Genomic DNA, 18,196 nt, shown 5'->3' on the forward strand with positions numbered 1-18,196 from the left:
CCTGCAGTTTCCATAGCCTCTAGGCTCTAGTATTATCTAGCAGACTCAACTGTGTTACAGCAGTCCACCTCCACTGTACCATTCACCTTCTAACATTGTCAGGGAGAGAAAGGTCAGGAACAGCAAAAATGAGCATCATCATAAAAAATTTTCCATGTGTTAAAGACTTAGCAGGTCATTACTGCTGTCCCACTGGCAAGGAAAATACTGGTTTTGCCTTCATGAACTTTGTTCCTTCATTTGCAAAGAGGCAGTAAGCTCTGTGTGGAAAAGCTGCCATTACCAGGAACCAGAAGAGCCTGGAGAACATGTTTTATCTGCAAGGTTTACTTGGAATCAAAATGATATGCCCTTAGAGCTGTCTGACCTGATTTATATGGTACCTTTGGCCAGGTAGAGGGGTTCAAGCAGAATTACATCAGTATAACTATGAGAAGGAAGGGTCATTTATAGGTTCACCACCTTGTGATTGGCATGATTATCCCCAGCTTCACTGAACATACTGAAAAATTACCTGTATCAACCTGTAACCCTGTGTTAAAGAAAAAGCATGTTCCAGCCTATGAATGTGTCCACAAGAGGATGGATTTGCAGATATTTTGCAGAAATGCAATAAAATGTAGTGTTTCAACCACAGATTCATTTCACATTATCTCTCCTACATGAGTTAAACAGTTGGCTACACCGCAAGCCTGGCAACTTGTCAATGGTAGTGTGCCAGACCATAATTTTCTTTGAGGTTAATTGCATTACGAGAAACAGCTGAAGCCGAGACCTGCTGCATATTTGCAAGAACTTTATTTGCCTGCATCCATCCAAAGGATGTTGTTGGTACGCTTGATCTGTGACCCAAACTGTCTGATCTCTTCTGAGGGCCTGAATATTTCTTATACACATAGAATCATAGAATAGTTCAGGTTGGAAGAGGCTCAGTACGCAGACTCCGAGTAGTTTCAGAGTGGTGAGAGAGAGCAAACATAAGCCTGAACACTGAATGTTCTCACTCCAAACTCCACTGACTTCTGTTGGTTTCTGCAGAGCTGCCTGTGGGCTTGTTGACCACTAGTCTAAATAATGGCTGCTCCCCAGGAGAGCTACCTTAAATCACTGGGGGACTTTGGAAAAAATGCTAATTCTAATTACAGCTTTAATGAGTTTAAAGCTACTGTGAAGAGGAAAGATTTGTCACTTTTTCCATTTCTGCTGGAAAACAACAGCCTAAGTGAAGGAAGAACCAGCTTCAGGCAGCTGCCTCCTACTTGAGGATATACAAGAACAATGTCATCTCAGTCCTCTCTGTAGATGTGAATATGGAATATAAAAACTACTGCAGTAAATAAGATATCAGATCCATACAGACTTTAACTGTCCAGCTTCCAAGAAAGATGCAAGTACTTATAATGCAGCAAAATAATCTGCCTTCCCTAGGCCCTAAAACTTATACATAATGAAAAGGCCATACAAAGTAACAAGTAACCTTCAGAGTAAGATATCTTCAGCTGCACAGGACAGGGAGCATCTGCTTCTGGTCTCAGGACTAACAACCAACATGTCCCTAGTTGATTCATTTTGTGATGAGGCAGTAGAAGTAGAGAAAAATCTTCCCAGTAGAAATGGGAGGTTCTTTAATTGGATTCAGAGTAAATAGGATGCAGAGGCAAGTGCAGAGTTTGGCTTGGAAATGCCATTGAGGCTTGAACTGAAACCCCTCTCCATCAAAGAATGAACTGAAAACAGGTGTTACTGAAGGGAGGCCACAGCCCACTGATCACCAGATAAGTGCATAGTGAAAAGGAAGGGAATAAATCAAGCTTGGAAAGTCAGAACTGAGTCAGAGTCATTCAGATTTATGACTATGCATAGCTGTGACAGAGCTAAAGACAACTACAAGTCTAGCTTTTGGTGTGAGACTCAGACTAGGACTGAGAGCCCAATAGGTTACCCAACTTAGGCTGGAGCTTAAATTGGTTTAAATGGGCAGGAATGTGGGTGGAGGCCCCAGGTGAGGCTGGTAAGAGCCATTAAAGCCTATTAATAGGTTCAAGGCCTTGGCACACATATGCAAGTCTGTGGAGCTATAGATCTGGGTTTCTTTAATAGTCCTTTCCAAGCCTGAATGTTGTGTTTCTGGAGCAATATATGGAAGCTAGACCTGGTTCCTGATAATTTACTGTGTGAAGTTATGAAACTGTTCACAGGCAGTTCTGGCTCAGATGTCCTCATGATGTAATTTGTGGTCTCCTAGGAATGAAGGATATGATACTACCTGTTTCATGAGCTGAGAGATTTTGTTTGGATACCCCTGATGTAGCAGCTTCATCTTCTCTAAAACATCTGTTTTCTTCTCTGCAGAGTTTAGGGCAAAGACTTGGCCTGTGCTCATGTCTGAGACAGTGGCTTGGGGTGGAAGTGGGCAAGAGAAAGGGCTGCAGGCAGAGATGTATAGGATGGAGTTGGGATCCTGGAGCTGGAAATGCTGAGGGGATTTAGAAATATGGAAAATGTGAAGGGGACCAGGTGTTGGAGGGTTGTGAGAGGCTTGTGGCAGGCTCTCAGGTGAGAAAAGAGGCAAGTTTGCTTTTAAAGATAATTTAGTGCTCTTGTATTGCTTAGCACCCTGAGCAAAAGTGCTGGGTCTTTGCAACCCTCATCATCATCCATCACTCACTGGAGGTGTAAATGGCAAGTTCATGTCTAAAAGTAAGAGGTATGGCAGTTCAAGGGAAAAGGTCCAGGGCTTTCTCTTAGCAGATTACCTGAACAGATAGGATGTTCTGAAAATAGTTTAGAAAGCTTCAAAGCTGACAGGCTTTTGACAGCTGAGGCACACTGTGAGCGAGTGGGTACATGGTGAAGAGTGGAGGATAAGCACCATAAAAGCATAATGACCAGTGTCTCAGCTATGCTACGCAGCATAGCAGATAATGGTTGCTGAAATCCAGGGGATGTGTTGTGGACAGCCTCTCGGGCATGTTAGCTCTTCCCAGCACTGTGCCAGCAGTTAATCTGTGTCACAGAGAATGAAAGTCCTGACTTGTTTCAAAAGTTTTCATGTGCTGGAACTAGCTCCATCTTCTGAGGATGGCCAGAGGGAGAGATGTCAAACTCTACAGTGAGGACAAGGGCCTTTTCCCCCTTTTTGTTGACTTTTTGCTTCTGGCTCCATGGAAATTGCTTGTCATGCTGACAGGGTTGGGGTCTGAGTGTCTGACTGGCATATTATAGGATGTGATGCCACTTAAAATGAGCTAAGCACCAGACAAGAATGTGGCCTTCATGCACTGCTGTGCCAATCTGGCTGTCTGCCTAGTTCGCCCCATTGTATCCAGTGGGGTTATTTCAGCATGGCACTATGAACCAGCCTTTACAGTTTGACTTATTGCACAGAAATGTTTTCTGCTCCAGATCTAATCCATAGGGCACTGCTGATAAATGCTCAGAGTAATGACGCTTGGTGCTGATAAGAGTTTGCCTCCTTAAATCCTTGTCTGGCATTTATTTATACCCTCAATGCTGCAATGAGATTGCAAAGGCTGAGCATCTATCCTGACCTCTGGGAATGTGAAACTCCATGAAACTCCAGTTCCTGAGGCACCAGATAATCTTGCAATTTTTTATGGATTTAACGTCACCATCCTGTTGGATGCTAGAGAAGTGAGTTACCCCAACTAAAGGTTACACTTGTCCATATCCTTGAAGAAAATTTTATTTTCCACTGAGCAGAAATCCAGTGCTTAAATGCCCTGGACTAGTGTGGAGCTGAGCCATTTATTCCATGTCAAGCGGAAAATCTCCCTCGTAAGAGGCAATGAAAACAGTTGCTCTAAGTGTTGAAGTATTTCTTTTGCAGATGGAGAAACTACAAAGCAACTTTTCCTCAGGCAATACTGGGAATCGGCAATGTTCAAGTTGCTAGCAAGGGATCTGTGATGTTCAGGCATGGGAGGCTGGACCACAGACTAGAGATAGACCTTCATTGTCCAACCAAACTCCCTCCAGTGTAAAACAAAATGCTTGTTGTCCAGAATTGTGCAGGAGTTTTCCTTGGGTTACACGGCCAGTGTCTACTGGGGGAAAGAACAAAGATACATTGACAGGGAAAGAGTTAGCTGCAGTCCCTGAACTGCATAATGCCCCCAGTAGAGGAAGAAAGGGAAGATTGTCCTCCCCAAAAGGGGAATGGAAGAAGAAGGAAAAAGCAAAAAAAAAAGTCCAGGAATGAACTTCAGGATTAACCCCCCTTTTTGATACAAAAGTCCCTGTTACTGGCATGTGGTCTGCGTTACGTGGGCAGAAAGGAAACTGGGGCACAGAGGGAAGCAGAATTTGTAAGATGCTTCAGACCTCAACAGGGATGACACTGCCCAAACCTTTGCTCTTTCTGTGCCTCTCCTCCCTATAATGTGCCAGTAGTGCTCACACTGCCTTTTCCATGGCTGCTGGTTTCCAAACCAAGCCTATGGCAGCATTTAATCTGATCCTGACAGCACTTAAGTGTGACTTTGATGCCAGCCTGCCCTTTAAGTGTTAATCCCTCTGACAGACTATGGGCAGATTTAACCAGACATGGCTGTTGTTGATTGGAAAACTCACCTCTGGGCCTTTTTATTAGCTTCCTGTGCAAGTTTGCAAAAGGGAAACATATGAACCAAAGCATAGAGGATACTGAGGGGGAGAGAGGAGTTGTTGTTTGATTCTATTTTCTTTTTTGGGGGGTGGTGGTGTGTGTGTCTGTTGTTTTTTGGTGTTTTGTTTGTTTGAGTTGTTTTGTTTGGTTGTTTTGGGTTTTTTGTTTGGGTTTTTTTTTTGGTGTTCTGTTTTTTCCCTGTGCTTCCTTTCAGTGTTTTGCCAAACAACATATTTACTTGTACTCCTCCTCACTGTAGGAGATCTAGTTTCTCAGCCCTTCTCTGCACTGTTGCACTCTTGTACTCTCAGACAAGTTACTGAACAGAGCTATGGGTTCCTAATTCCCTTTGAGCTTATGCTTAGTGCCTTCAGCTCCTTTCTGGTCAAATATGGTTTCTCACATGACATCTGGAAAGTCAACATAAAGATTACTAGAAGTTGTGACATCTTTTCAGCATGTGGTTGCATGTAGTCCCATGCCTGCTGTCTGCAGGGACTGTTCTTGTGCATCTCTTTCAGCTGATGGGTACTGCCTTCCAAAGGCTTTGGTTGTGAATGCTTTCCCCTCTGCTAGCCATGCTCTTTAGACTGACTGATTTCAAGCCCACGCTGTACTCTGGCGCTGGCTGAAGCTGGAAAGGGGCTGTGTCACCGGTGTCAATGTCTCGCTGCCCAGCTGTTGCAAGGGCAGATGGCAGCTGTGTTTGGGTGCAGCCAAGGACTGCCAAGTGACCTCAGAGCACTGGTGGGGTGGGTGCTAGGAAAGCTCTCTGTTTCGGCAGTGACCTGCTATCCATATAGCAATGCATTCAGCATGAACTGAGAGGGTTTTTTGACTCCTCTTTTTATGGTCTGTCATGGAGCTTGCACAGAAGACGTGGGCCTAGGATGAAGCACTTACAAGTGTTTCTAGGCAATGGAAAGTGTGAATATGTGGGTTTGGGACACGCATTATAATGAGGTGTTTGAATTCGTCTGTTGATTCATAGCAGGGCCAATGTTTGGCAATGCCACAGCATCTAACAACTACACATTGTCTCCCTTTGAACTGCACAATTTTCAGGGTAGCCAGGCTTTGCTCTCACTCTGCTCCTCAAACAACCCAGAGACTGTGGGAGAAATGTCATCAAGACTTAAATTCCTCCTAATAGGTACCCAAATGGTCTGACATCATCCCAGATGTTTCTGAGGCAACTCTTTGACCCAAGAAAAGGCTGAAGCCTCTCAGCTTTCCCCTGGGAGTATCTTTTCCCATGCCTTTCTCCATCAGTGTTTAAGCAAAGTGAGGTCTGTCAGAGCTAGACCCAAGGGCCAAGTACAGAGGTGATAATTCCCAGGCAAAGAGCAGTAGAGCTGAGGGAGCTCTTCTCTTTCCACTGTTGCTTGTGATCATACAGCCCCAAATCATCTCATCTGTGATGCATGGCCCTCAGCAAGCAAGAACTAGAAAAGCAGCAGTTATATTGCATGTCCAGGTATTAGTATGGAGAAGCCAGTGAAGAAGACCAGAGTGGTGCTTAGGAGCTCTGAACTTGTAAATATCAGAAGACACTGCAGATTGATCATTTAGACAGTGCAAGCAAATCTTAGCTTCCCACCATTTCTGATGTATAGATAAAAACTTTGGCAGTTTCACGACACCTGTGGTCATCCAACTTGTGCTTAGCTGTAGACCATGACGATCCTGCTCCAGATTTGGGGAGTGATATTTTGTAACCCTGGAGGTGACCTTTGGAAGCCCTAGGTTGCAGCTGTGCTGACAGCGCATTCACCAGCTCAACTTCCGGACTCAAATGCACTGGAGTGGCAATTCGGTCTTCACATTTCAGTTTACTTTCATGCCTGCCAATCTGGGGGAAATAGAGGAATCTCCCTCCAGTGAGTTATCGTCTTTTAAATCATGATGTAAAACTTGCCTCCGACAGCTACAAACTATTCCCAGCACACAAAAATGGATTTTACCTTCCCCCCCGCCAGATATTCTGTATTACCATTTGCTGATATCCTCTCCTTTAATCCTTGTTCCACCCTCCACATAAAAATACATTTACCAAGGCAAGCATGTTGAGAGAAGTGTTACACCTCAGAGCACCTGGGTGATGGACACTTAAACTGGTTTTCCTCAGTGTGAGTGGGTTAGATTTGTGCCCCGCTTAGCCACAAAATGAAACGGTGTTATATGCAGACTTGTGGAGGAATGATCTTGGCACTCACCAGGGAAAAAATGGTTAATATTCTGCCTCACAGAGAATGCCTTTGGCATGAGTTTCAGTGCAATGAGTCACTGAGGCCAGGCAGGAGTGGAAGTGCAAAGACCCCATCTTCATCAGCAGAGCAGCTTGGGAATCCTTAGCTCTTGGCTCCTCTAAAAACAAGGAGAAATTCCAGCTGCAGCCTTACAAGGCTGGAAAGAGAAGCCTGCTGCCCTGTTTTGTCTGAAGCTCCTGCTAGGCACCCTCTGAACAAAGAGCTCTGCAGATCCTTGTGCAGGGTCTGGAGGAGACTGGAGGAGAAGTCTGGGCACCCATAGCTCTGTTCATAGATGCATTCCTAAGGATTTCAAGCAGTCCACTTTTACCGAGATGTTCTTCTTTCTTAAAGTCACTTTTGCTTGCCAGCTCCTGAAACATATCCGGCCCTCCAAAGGCAAGTCACATCTCTCTTATAGCCTCTTTATGAGTGAGGAATATTGGTAGCAAAGCATTTGTTGCCCCCTCGTGAGGACTGCAATCTTTAGGATAAACCTGGAGGTTCTTTTGGGGTGGGAGAAGAGATGGAAACATGTTCAGATGAGCCATGCAACACAGAGCACTCAGGGAAAGCTGGAGAGCCAGTTCATCTCCTTTTGGCTTCAGTAAGCACTATAATGTTCAGGACTGGGCAGGATAAAGTTTTGAGGTGCATCCCACCTTCTCTCTGGTTGAGCTACTCAGTCTTTTGAAGGCAATACTGGGAGACAGTGTCTTCCAGACAGTGACTCAACCTATGGTAAAACCCACCCAAAACAGATGGGATGGATTACTCTCTGGAGGTATCTTCCCCTGGCTAGAGAGGGATTAGATGCAAGCCCAGCTTTTTGATGACTGAGTTGGGAAAGCTGAATCCCACCCTTCATTTTTGCTGGCGATGAGGTAAAAGCTACAGAAGAATGAACCATATGGCCTCCTTTATATTTGCTTTGGAGCAAAACCATGTGCATACATGAATACTTGTCCAAGTGTTTGTGTGTATGTATATATGTTACATAAATTAACAGGGGTTTTTATTGAATTTGCAGAGGCAAGCACATGGTAGAGATTCCAGAATCCAGGCTGTCTGTGCATGTTCATTAAATTATGACAGAACATTTTCCTGGGGAAAATAATTACTTCACTGTGACAAAAATAAGACAAAAAGGAAAGAGTGGTTGAAAAAAAGGGGAGTGAGAGTGTTGTATTTTCTAGGAAAGTCTGTGTCAGTTTCCTCCTGACTCTTTTTGCAGTTCTAGCTTGGATGCTGTGTTGGCATGTTGCTGGAAAAACAACTTGCCTGGGCAGAACTGACAAGCAGGGAGACACTGCAGTGACTAGTCAGGGCTTCTTTTTATATCTTGTATATTTGAACATAGTACCTTAAACATTTCTGGATTGCTGGAAATATTAATTAGATTCTGTATATACCAGTAAGTGTCCTGCACAAGCTTGACCTGGATAAGCTGAAGAAGTGACCCTGTGTGGACCTCATGAAGTCCGACAAGGCCAAATGAAACATCCTGCACCTGAGTAGAGGCAGTCTTCAGTATCAATACAGGCTGGGGTATGTGATTTACAGCAGCCTGGTGGATAAGGACTTGAGGATACTGGTAGATGAAAAGCTGGATATGAGCTCCCAAGAAAGCCAGTCACATCCTGGGCTGCATCAAATGAAGCATGACTAGCAGATTGAGACAGGTGATTCTGCTGCCCTGCTCTGGTGGGACCACACCAGAGTACTAATGCTAGCTGTGGAGTCCTCATCACAAGAAGAGCATGAACCATTTGGAGCAGGTCCAGAGGAGGCCACAAAAATTATGAAAGGGCTGGAACACCTCTGCTGTGAGGACAGGCTGAGGAAGAAGGGATTGTTCAGCCTGGAGAAGAGAAGGCTCCAAGGAGACTTTCTTGTCACCATTCAGTACTTAAAGGGGGCCTATAAGAAAGATGGGAACAGTCTTTGTAGCAGGGCCTGCTGTGACAAGACAAGGGCTATTAATTTAAAACAAAGAGGGGAGATTCATCCTAAATCTAAAGAAAAAGTACTTTACAGTGAAGGTGGTGAAACACTGCCCCAGGGTGACCAGAGAGGTGGTGGGAGCCCCATACCTGAAAACATTCCAGGTGAGATTGGATAAGGCTTTGAGCAACCTGATCTACTTGAAGATGTCCCTGCTGATTGCAGGTGGGTTGCAGGAATGCCCCTCTCCACTAGATGTTGTTGCCCAAGGCCTCACCCAATTTGTCTTTAAACACCTTCAGGAAGTCATTCACTGGACTTGCCCCAACAGTTCTATGTCCTTTATGATGGGGACACCAGATCAGGATGCAGTATTCAAGATCAGCAAACATCTTAAGAATTAAATTCTTGCCTACTAAAGCAGTGACTGTTCTGCCTACTGCTTTCTTTTTTCCCCTCTTTCTAGACCAAAGAAGCTCTCTTCACAATTCTCCAGGACCTCAGACCTGAAGACCACTTCAATATCATTGGCTTTTCCAACCGAATAAAGGTCTGGCAGAAGGACCGGCTGGTGCCAGTCACTCCAAATAATATAAGAGATGCCAAAAAGTACATCCATAACATGTCACCTACTGGAGGTATGATCTAGAGTTGTGAACAGGATTCATTTTGCTGTCCAATTAATTACACCAGAATGGAGAGTGGTGAATGTGGTCCTGTAGCATGTAGAAGTAAAAAGACATTGGGACTTGGGTTATGGGACAAAGGGACCCTTTTGTCACCTTCACTCAGGTTTATATGACACAAGGATATATATCCTTTATCAGAATTCATGATGGGAAGGTGTCCACAGATCCAGTTGTATGACCTGATATATTTACTACAGCCAAATTGGGCAGATTCTCGTATTTATCTGGTGAGACCCTCAGAGTGGGAAAATTGCCCAGGTTATTTCTTGAGGACACAGGAAAAAATACCATAACCTGGTGAAAGTCAAATAGGGCCAGCATTTGTGCAGTGTATGAAAGCTCATGTGTAAACAGGCACATGGTTTTGTCTGGGTAGGAATTCCACACACGGACTAATCCAGTGTTGGCTATGGGATTGCCTTCTTCATGAGCTGGATCTCTGTCTGTTACTGTTGCCTTCTTGTCTCTGTTGAGTTGCAGCCAGAATGACATTTAACGATTTCTTGTCTTCTTATTCACTTGTGCCTTGTTGCCAGGAGAGAAAAGGAGGGAGGAGGAGACCCCAGAACAGTGGTAGAGTGCAGGCATGATTTGGAGTTTTGTTTGATTGTCTCCTGTGAGGCTCTGGACACTAAAGTTAGTGAGGTTTGTAATCAAACATACTTTGTCCAGAGTGCCCATCCTAGCTGAGCACTCCCCAGGAAAGCAGAGAGGTGCAGAATGACCTATGCAAGCAGTCACAGCTGGTAGAAGCTCAAACAGGGCCTTCCCCTGGTTGACCCTGAGCAGTGGCCACACCTAACTAAGGAAACCCTCTGATGGCAAACCACAGCAAACAGGATGGTTTGCTGTACTGTTTGCATTCTGAGAGGAAGATTTTAGGAAGTGGTCAAGAGACCTGCCCAGTTAAACAACTACCAATAGCGGGACTAAACTCTGAGTACAAAGCTTTTAACTTCTGGAATTCCAAGAGTTGTGCAGGAACCAGCTGAGTTTGCTCACGAGCCTGCCAGAGAATAAAAGTAGAAGGAAATGATTAACACAGGTTCAACAGGAAGGTGCAGTGAGTACCACTACAGGCCAGCAGTACTTTAGTTTTGGCTGACTGCATTATCCCTGTACAGATGCTGGCACTTGAATATCTTCCAGTGAACGTGAATGCACTCAGGCTCACAGCTCCCACACATGTAGAATGTGCTGTGCTTAAACTACTATGTCATAGACATGCCTGGTTGGAAAAGACCGTAAGATCATCATGTCCAAACATAAGCTAACATCACCCTGTACACAACTGTTAGATCATGTCTCTAAGCACCTCATCCAAATGTTTTTTAAACACCTCCAGCTTCCCTGGGCAGCTTGTTCCAGTGTCCGATGACCTTTAGGTGAAGAAATTTTCCCAACTCTCTAATCTAAATCTCACCTGGTGCAGTTTGAGGCCACTTCCCCTCATCCTATTGTTCAGTGGGAGAAGAGGCTGGCCCCCTCCTAGCTATGACCTCTTTTCAGGTAGTTGTAAAGAGCAATGAGGTCTCCCCTCAGCCTCCTCTTCTGCAGGCTGAACAACCCCAGCTCCCTCAGCCATTCCTCAGGGGCCTTGTGTTCAAGATCCCTCAGCTACCTTGTTGGCCTTCTCTGGATACTCTCCAGGACCTGAATGTCTTTCCTGTAGTGAGTGGCTCAAAACTGAACACAGTACTCGACCCATGCACCAAAGAAATGAGAACAAAATATCAGTGCTAAATACTTGTGTGTGTGGCAAGAGGCAGTTTTTAATGTTTGTTATCTGTGACTGGTATGGCTGTGTTTGAAATGACACTATCTGCTCTGTCAGATGGTTCTTTTTTGCTTCTGAGGAAAACAAATCTTTATAAAATACTGAATTTGGATGGAGACAGTATTTAGGTGTAGGGTTTTGGTATGAAACCATGTTGGAAGAACCACAGTGTAGTTTTTGAGGACTTTTCAGAAGCCTTAGCACCTTTCCTGCTTGTTGCAGTCACTGGGGCAGCACACACTAAGTTGCTAGGTACATGACACATGGTTGGAGCTGCTAGCACATCCTTTCCAATAAACTCCCTGAATCTTTCCTTCTGGACATCCAGGAGGTTGCTGTGTATGGCTGTTAATTCATTTCACTTGCTTTTCTCTGGGAGCTGTTTTTAACCCAGACATACTAATCTTGCAAAGGTTCCACAACCTGTCCCACTTTGCTCTGACTAGCACAAAACATACATAAATACGTGGAGCAAGGAGACACCTCTACTCATTTGCCTACTTATTTTTCAGAACATGCAGTAGGTTTGAATCCTTCCTCATGACCATTCTTCTAAAGTACATCCATTCCCTCATTTGTTTTCTGTTTTGTACCTCTTTTCACTTCAGGCAGCCTCATTCTTTGTGAGCTAGTTGTTTTGTGAAAACACACTCCTTGGCTAAGAAAGCCGTTTCTCTTCCCTTTAAACTTTGTTAGCCCCTGGGGTTCAAAAAACAAACCCCACCACTTGTTTTCCCATTTGAAGACATTTTTCCTCTCCTCAAATCTTATGCCCTTCAGACAAAGTGAGTAGAACTTGTTTTCCCAGTTCAGGTGCCATCTGGGAGAGTCCCTAATTAACTTTAACTGTTGTGTTTAACTTGTGGGGATTTTTTATATATGGGCAGGGCATGGTGTGTGTTGTGACTCTGCTTACCACTGCACATTGAGACATTCAAGGATACTGCAATTACACATAGTAAAGTGTGATTTATAATTCAATTCATAGGACTATAAGGGAATGTGAAAGGGAGTTAGATACGTGGGAGCAGGCTTTACAGACCTCCCCTGTTGAGGGAGGTGTCCCTGGATACAAGGGGGGATGGGTACAGGTCCCTGTTAGGAGAACCATGGGGAATCCATCCTGGCCGTCTTTGCTTCTCCCGTTGCCCTTGCACAATAAGTATGAGGCCCTGCAGGTTGAGGGCAATGTGGCTGAGAAGGCAGAAGAGGAACCATCTGAGGGGATGCCTAGAGCAAATCAGTCCCCACCAACCATCAGGACTAATGCCATAAAGAAAAAGAGGAGAGTAATTGTTGCTGGTGACTCTCTCCTGAGAGGAACACAGGGTCCTATATGTTGTCCTGACCCATCTCACAGGGAAGTCTGCTGTCTGCCTGGGTAAGGGACTTCACCAGGAGACTACCAAAGCTAATCCAGCCCTCTGACTATTACCCATTGCTGGTAATCCACAGCGAACTACTGTCTAAGCTGTCAGCTCGAGGCTTGGACTGCAACACTCTGTGCTGGGTTAGGAACTGGCTGGAGGGCCGGGCCCAGAGAGTGGTGGTGAATGGTGCCACATCCAGCTGGCGGCCTGTCACCAGTGGTGTCCCCCAGGGATCAGTGCTGGGCCCCATCCTCTTTAACATCTTCATTGATAATCTGGATGAGGGGATTGAGTCAGTCATCAGCAAATTTGCAGACGACACCAAGTTAGGGGCAGATGTTAGTCAGTTAGAGGGTGGAAGGGCTCTGCAGAGGGACCTTGGCCAACTAGACAGATGAGTGGAGTCCAATGGGATGTCATTCAACAAATCCAAGTGCTGGGTGTTGCACTTTGTACCTGGCAACCCCATACAGAGCTACAGGATGGGGTCGGAGTGGCTGGAGAGCTGCCAAACGGAGAGGGACCTGGGGGTGCTGATAGACAGCCACCTAAACATGAGCCAGCAGTGTGCCCAGGTGGCCAAGAAGGCCAATGGCATCCTGGCCTGTATTAGGAATAGTGTGGCCAGCAGGAGCAGGGAGGTCATTGTGCCCCTGTACTCTGCATTGGTTAGGCCACACCTTGAGTACTGTGTCCAGTTCTGGGCCCCTCAGTTTAAGAAGGACATTGAGACACTTGAATGTGTCCAGAGAAGGGCAACAAGGCTGGGGAGAGGCCTTGAGCACAAGCCCTATGAGGAGCGGCTAAGGGAGCTGGGATTGTTTAGCCTGGAGAAGAGGAGGCTCAGGGGTGACCTCATTGCCCTCTACAACTACCTGAAGGGTGGTTGTAGCCAGGTGGGGGTTGGTCTCTTCTCCCAGGCAACCAGCGCCAGAACAAGGGGACACAGTCTCAAGCTGTGCCAGGGGAAGTTTAGGCTTGAGGTGAGGAGAAAGTTCTTCACCAAGAGAGTCATTAGCCATTGGAATGGGCTGCCCAGGGAAGTGGTGGAGTCCCCATCCCTGGAGGTGTTCAAGAGGAGATTGGACATGGCACTTGGTGCCATGGTCTGGTCATGGGTCTATGGTGACAGGTTGGACTCGATGATCCTTGAGGTCTCTTCCAACCTTGGTGATACTGTGATACTGTGATCTGTGGTCTCTTAGAAGGAGAAATGAGCTAATAATTTTTGTACCTTCCCAGGGACTAATATTAATGGTGCTCTCCAGACTGGTGCAAAGCTGCTAAATGATTACATTGCTCAGAATGACATTGATGCCAGGAGTGTCTCTCTGATCATCTTCCTTACGGATGGGAGGCCCACTGTTGGTGAAACACAGTCGTCCAAAATCCTCAGCAACACCAAGGATGCTATCCATGATAAATTCTGCCTCTTCACCATTGGCATTGGCAATGATGTGGACCAAAAGCTGCTGGAGAGGATGGCACTGGAGAACTGTGGCATGACAAGACATTTCCAGGAGGATGAGGATGCAGCTAGCCAACTCAAAGGGTTGGTTTGCTTTTCTTGTGCCTATATCTGCATTGAGTTGCCTGGGCAAGGGTTTTGAGAGGGAAAAATCTTTCAGGGAGATATCACAAGAGACTGGAGTTTCTCTCAGGCTGAACACTGGTTGAGAGGCACAAATTATGTTCCAATACTGAGGATACTGCCCAGAAATAGTCTCCTTCCTAGCAGACCATCTGCACTGGAACCTTCCCAGCCCCTCAGAATGAGGCATTTGTTTTCCTAATCCAGACAGTTGTTTTCGGAATGTAAACCTGGAGAGATGAGAGGCATGAGTGATAGAGGGAGGAAAGAACGCATTACTTGGTTCAAATTGACATCATGAGTATCATGGAATGGCTCAGGAATGGAGATGCCAGCTTGGGGCAGAAAATTATGTCTTTGTGTTTTAAAAAAGGTAACTTTATGCCCAAGCTGCAAAATATTTGACTTTGAAAAGTACACAAAGGTCTTTTTTGCATGACCATGTAGTTGCATCCCTCCCTGATTCTTCATGACTCAAAATCCTAATGAGTTTTCTGTCATCCTCATTATTCAGTATGACCAGACAGAAATTGTTCCTTTTCTGTGATGGGGAAGCTGTAACCCAAGGCAGACACTAGAGGGGAACAGTAAAATGATATCTGAACCATAGCTCTGTCTAAAGTGTCAGGCAGAAATGTTTGGCTTTCACTCCCAAAATGTTAGTGTTTTGAACTTCAGAATCCAAAAAGAGCTCTCACTTAGCTAGTGTCGAATTCATCTGGAGCAATGAAACTTCCTTTCACTAGAGCTTTTCTTTTTGTGGTGGTTATGCACGAAGGTAAGTATGTTTCTTTCAAACTGGATTTTGTAGATCCATCTGCCACTCCAGACGTGTAATTTTCTTCTCAGGACGTGCATTTTGGGTAGCAAGTGGCATTCCCTGGTAAATGAAGGATGTGCCGACTGTTTGGAAAACAGGAAGCCAGCGCTACAAGTGTTTGTACTTTTATCTGATAAAGAGTTCAGTTGATCTAGCTCAGCGATGGCAAACCCATTTGGCATCTGGTGCCAAATTTATATGGAAAGGCACAATGACTTGCTGGAGGCCAATCCAAATCATTGTTGGAAGGAAAATCCCCATGAGTGCCAATGCTGTTTCTGAGTTTCGTGATCTGTGGGTTATATTTTTACCCTGATATTTCCTCGTTTTGTACTCCAAGAGAGGTTGTATCCATCTGCTATTTGCGTGGTATTATTTCACAGCAGTTATTCCACAGAAAGCTCTCAGGTTGAATTCACTCATGTTTTAAAATACATCGAGGTCTCTGCATCAAAGACACTGAGTGCCCAGAAAGGCTTTAAAATAAAGCCAACAAGTTCAGGGTTTGAGTTTCCTTGGAGAGACAATAAAGCAGAAAGTGTGACTAGCTTCCAGACAATCTGTTTAAGCAGTAGTGAAAAATAGATGCAGCCTGGACTAAAAAAGGGTTGAGGCCAGTTCTTTGTTTATTTATCAAATTAGACTTGCCAAAGGATGAGGTGTCTGGCATTTAAATGGCATTCTTGGAGCAGCTTGGCACATCACTGCAGGAAAAACACAGTACTGTAAACTTAGGCCTTGAGCACTTGTAAAGGCTTTTGTGGCTTGTCCAGTGAAAAGTTTTCTCATAAGTACTCTAGGTCACATTAATAAAGCATTACAGGGTTAAACTCTCTGCTTCACAGAAGTCATTGCTTGCTTCAACAAAGTCAGCAACAAGGTAGTAGGGAGTATCATCTGCCAATCCTGTACTTACCAGTTAGTAATACTCCAGTCCTTGGAAATGTACACATTTATGGTGGCATAGCAAGCTTCCTTCTTGATTTGCTTTCTCCTCTGACCATATTTCTGCCTTTTCCACACTGACCATCTCAACCTGCTTTATCTAGGTTTCTTCTACAGATACTCTCCAGCTTTGGGGAGCCCAGAGTCTCAGTCACAGCTTCTGTCTCTGGAATATCTTGCAAAATGACACTAGAAAACTCTGGGTAGTGGTGTCTCTTCAAAGTACGTTCTGATATAATTGAGGTGTTTTCTGTGAGCCTGAGAAGCCAAGGAATTAGTTTTGATGAGCAGGCCCTCTTAAGCAAATTTAAGTGGTCACCAATACCTCTTTGCACAGTGGAAGGTAGGTGGCTGCCAGACCATTCTGGGATGCTTCTGAATATACTCTAGAGACTCAGTTTAGATGCCAAAAACCCACTGAAAACTAATATGAGGCAGAGAATAATTCTGGTTGAAAGGAACTTCTGGAGGTCATGTAATCCAGCCTACTGCTTGGAAAAAAGCTAACTTCAAATTTACATGGGCTTCTCACGGTCTTGTCCACTCTAGTTTTGAAAATCTCTAAAGGTAGAGTTTCCTTTATCTCTCTGGGCCTGGTTATAGTGGATGTAGTAGTTAAATCTGGGGTCTGGTGGCTCTAACATCTCCTGAATATCTTAGGAGCCATATTGGATAGTCAGACTGGATCCTTGGCCATGAGTAAGTGCAAGACTGCATGCATACCCTTGGATGAACAGCACTAATGGTGAGAAATGTTTTTGTTTAAGGTTCTATGATGAAATAGGAACACCCCTTCTCTCTGACATCCGTGTTGATTATCCTGAAGACAATGTGGAGCAAGTCACTCAGAACTTCTTCCCCAACTACTTCAATGGCTCTGAAATCATAATAGCTGGAAAACTCATCAATCGCACCTCAGATAGTCTCCACGTGGAGGTGACTGCTAGCAACTCCAAGAAGTACATCCTCCTCAAAACAGATGTGGCTATTGACCTGCCAAGCAGGAATGACATTAGAGGAGTCCCTGGCCTGGAAGATGGTAAAGGTGATAACAATTACATTGAGAGAGCATGGAGTTATCTCACCATCAAGGAATTACTTAACTCCAGGTTAAAGAGTGATGACAAACAGGAAAAAGAGTATTTGAAGGAGAAAGCCAAATCAATGGCCCTGGCTTATAATTTTGTTACTCCCTTCACTGTTCTGAAGATGAAAGAGGCTGGGCTCCATTCAGAACCTCCTCAAGAAGAGTTTATCAGCCCTTCTACTGATGGCATTGGTGAGAAGTTGCAGAGCTTACAGGGACATAAAGCACCATCAGGTATGAGGGAAAAATAAACATGTTGGTAAAAATCTCTTTGCGTAGGTCATTTCTCATGGCTGATTTTGGCAAAAGGGATGATCTAGCCAATGAACCACCAGTGAGTGTTAAAGAGAAAGCTGTGACTTTCATATTAATGTCTGGCTGATCTTGAACAAACTGTTTAGGCACTTGACTCACTAGCTGGAAGCACTTAACTGCCTTGTAGAAACCATTATAGAAAATATTTTTTTCTTCTTCTTTTTTTCTTTAATTTTATTCTAAATGATGTTTAAAGTGGCTGCAGGAAGATGTCTCAATCTCACTGAATAATATTTAGGGAACATGATTATACCATGTCTTTTTCTGTTGCTCAAAAAATAATTGTAACTACTTTCCTTCCCTGCTTCTAGGTACACGGCAACAGCAGAATAAACACAGAATTAAAATCTCCAAAACTTCAGGTCAGTGCCTGTTTTCATGCCTTTAATAATCCAAAATAATAATGGGATTCTGGATTTATTTGATAATGAATTTATGGAAATCTTAGTTGCATGGCACTGTGGTATGACCACCTTGGCAGATCAGTCCAAATCCCATTTACTAGACCTGCAGAGTAGGGAGGAATGTGAAAACAAATACAAAATAGAGGATCCATAGCTCCAAGAAGTGTGAGGACACAGCAAGGCAGATGATTTACAACACTTGATCCTCATGGTTGAGACTTCTGTGGCTTAGGGGGAAACAGGAAGTATATTCTCTGTGTACTAAAATTATTCAAAAACATTTCATAAAGTCACGTTGCTGAAGGGGGAAAAGAAAGAAGAAAACTCTATAGTATTTTGCTATTTCCCTCTTGGTTCTGTATCTCTGCTTATCTTCCT

General features: G+C 44.5%; 1 protein-coding gene across 3 annotated transcripts in view; it reads left to right on the forward strand.

Annotated features, from left to right (window-relative positions):
* The window catches only part of ITIH5 (inter-alpha-trypsin inhibitor heavy chain 5), a 53,302-nt gene that overhangs the window by 27,513 nt on the left and 7,593 nt on the right, over nt 1-18,196 (forward strand). For all 3 annotated transcript variants that reach the window (XM_068168771.1, XM_068168777.1, XM_068168786.1), the window contains 4 exons: nt 9,287-9,458; nt 13,899-14,208; nt 16,780-17,333; nt 17,726-17,776. In XM_068168771.1, the coding sequence (XP_068024872.1) occupies nt 9,287-9,458; nt 13,899-14,208; nt 16,780-17,333; nt 17,726-17,776 (1,087 nt within the window). The remainder of the gene's footprint in view (nt 1-9,286; nt 9,459-13,898; nt 14,209-16,779; nt 17,334-17,725; nt 17,777-18,196) is intronic.

Source organism: Melanerpes formicivorus, unplaced genomic scaffold (genome assembly GCF_026170545.1).
Source record: "Melanerpes formicivorus ecotype bairdi unplaced genomic scaffold, bMelFor1.0.p_v2 SCAF_3, whole genome shotgun sequence".
Classification (NCBI taxonomy): domain Eukaryota; kingdom Metazoa; phylum Chordata; class Aves; order Piciformes; family Picidae; genus Melanerpes; species Melanerpes formicivorus.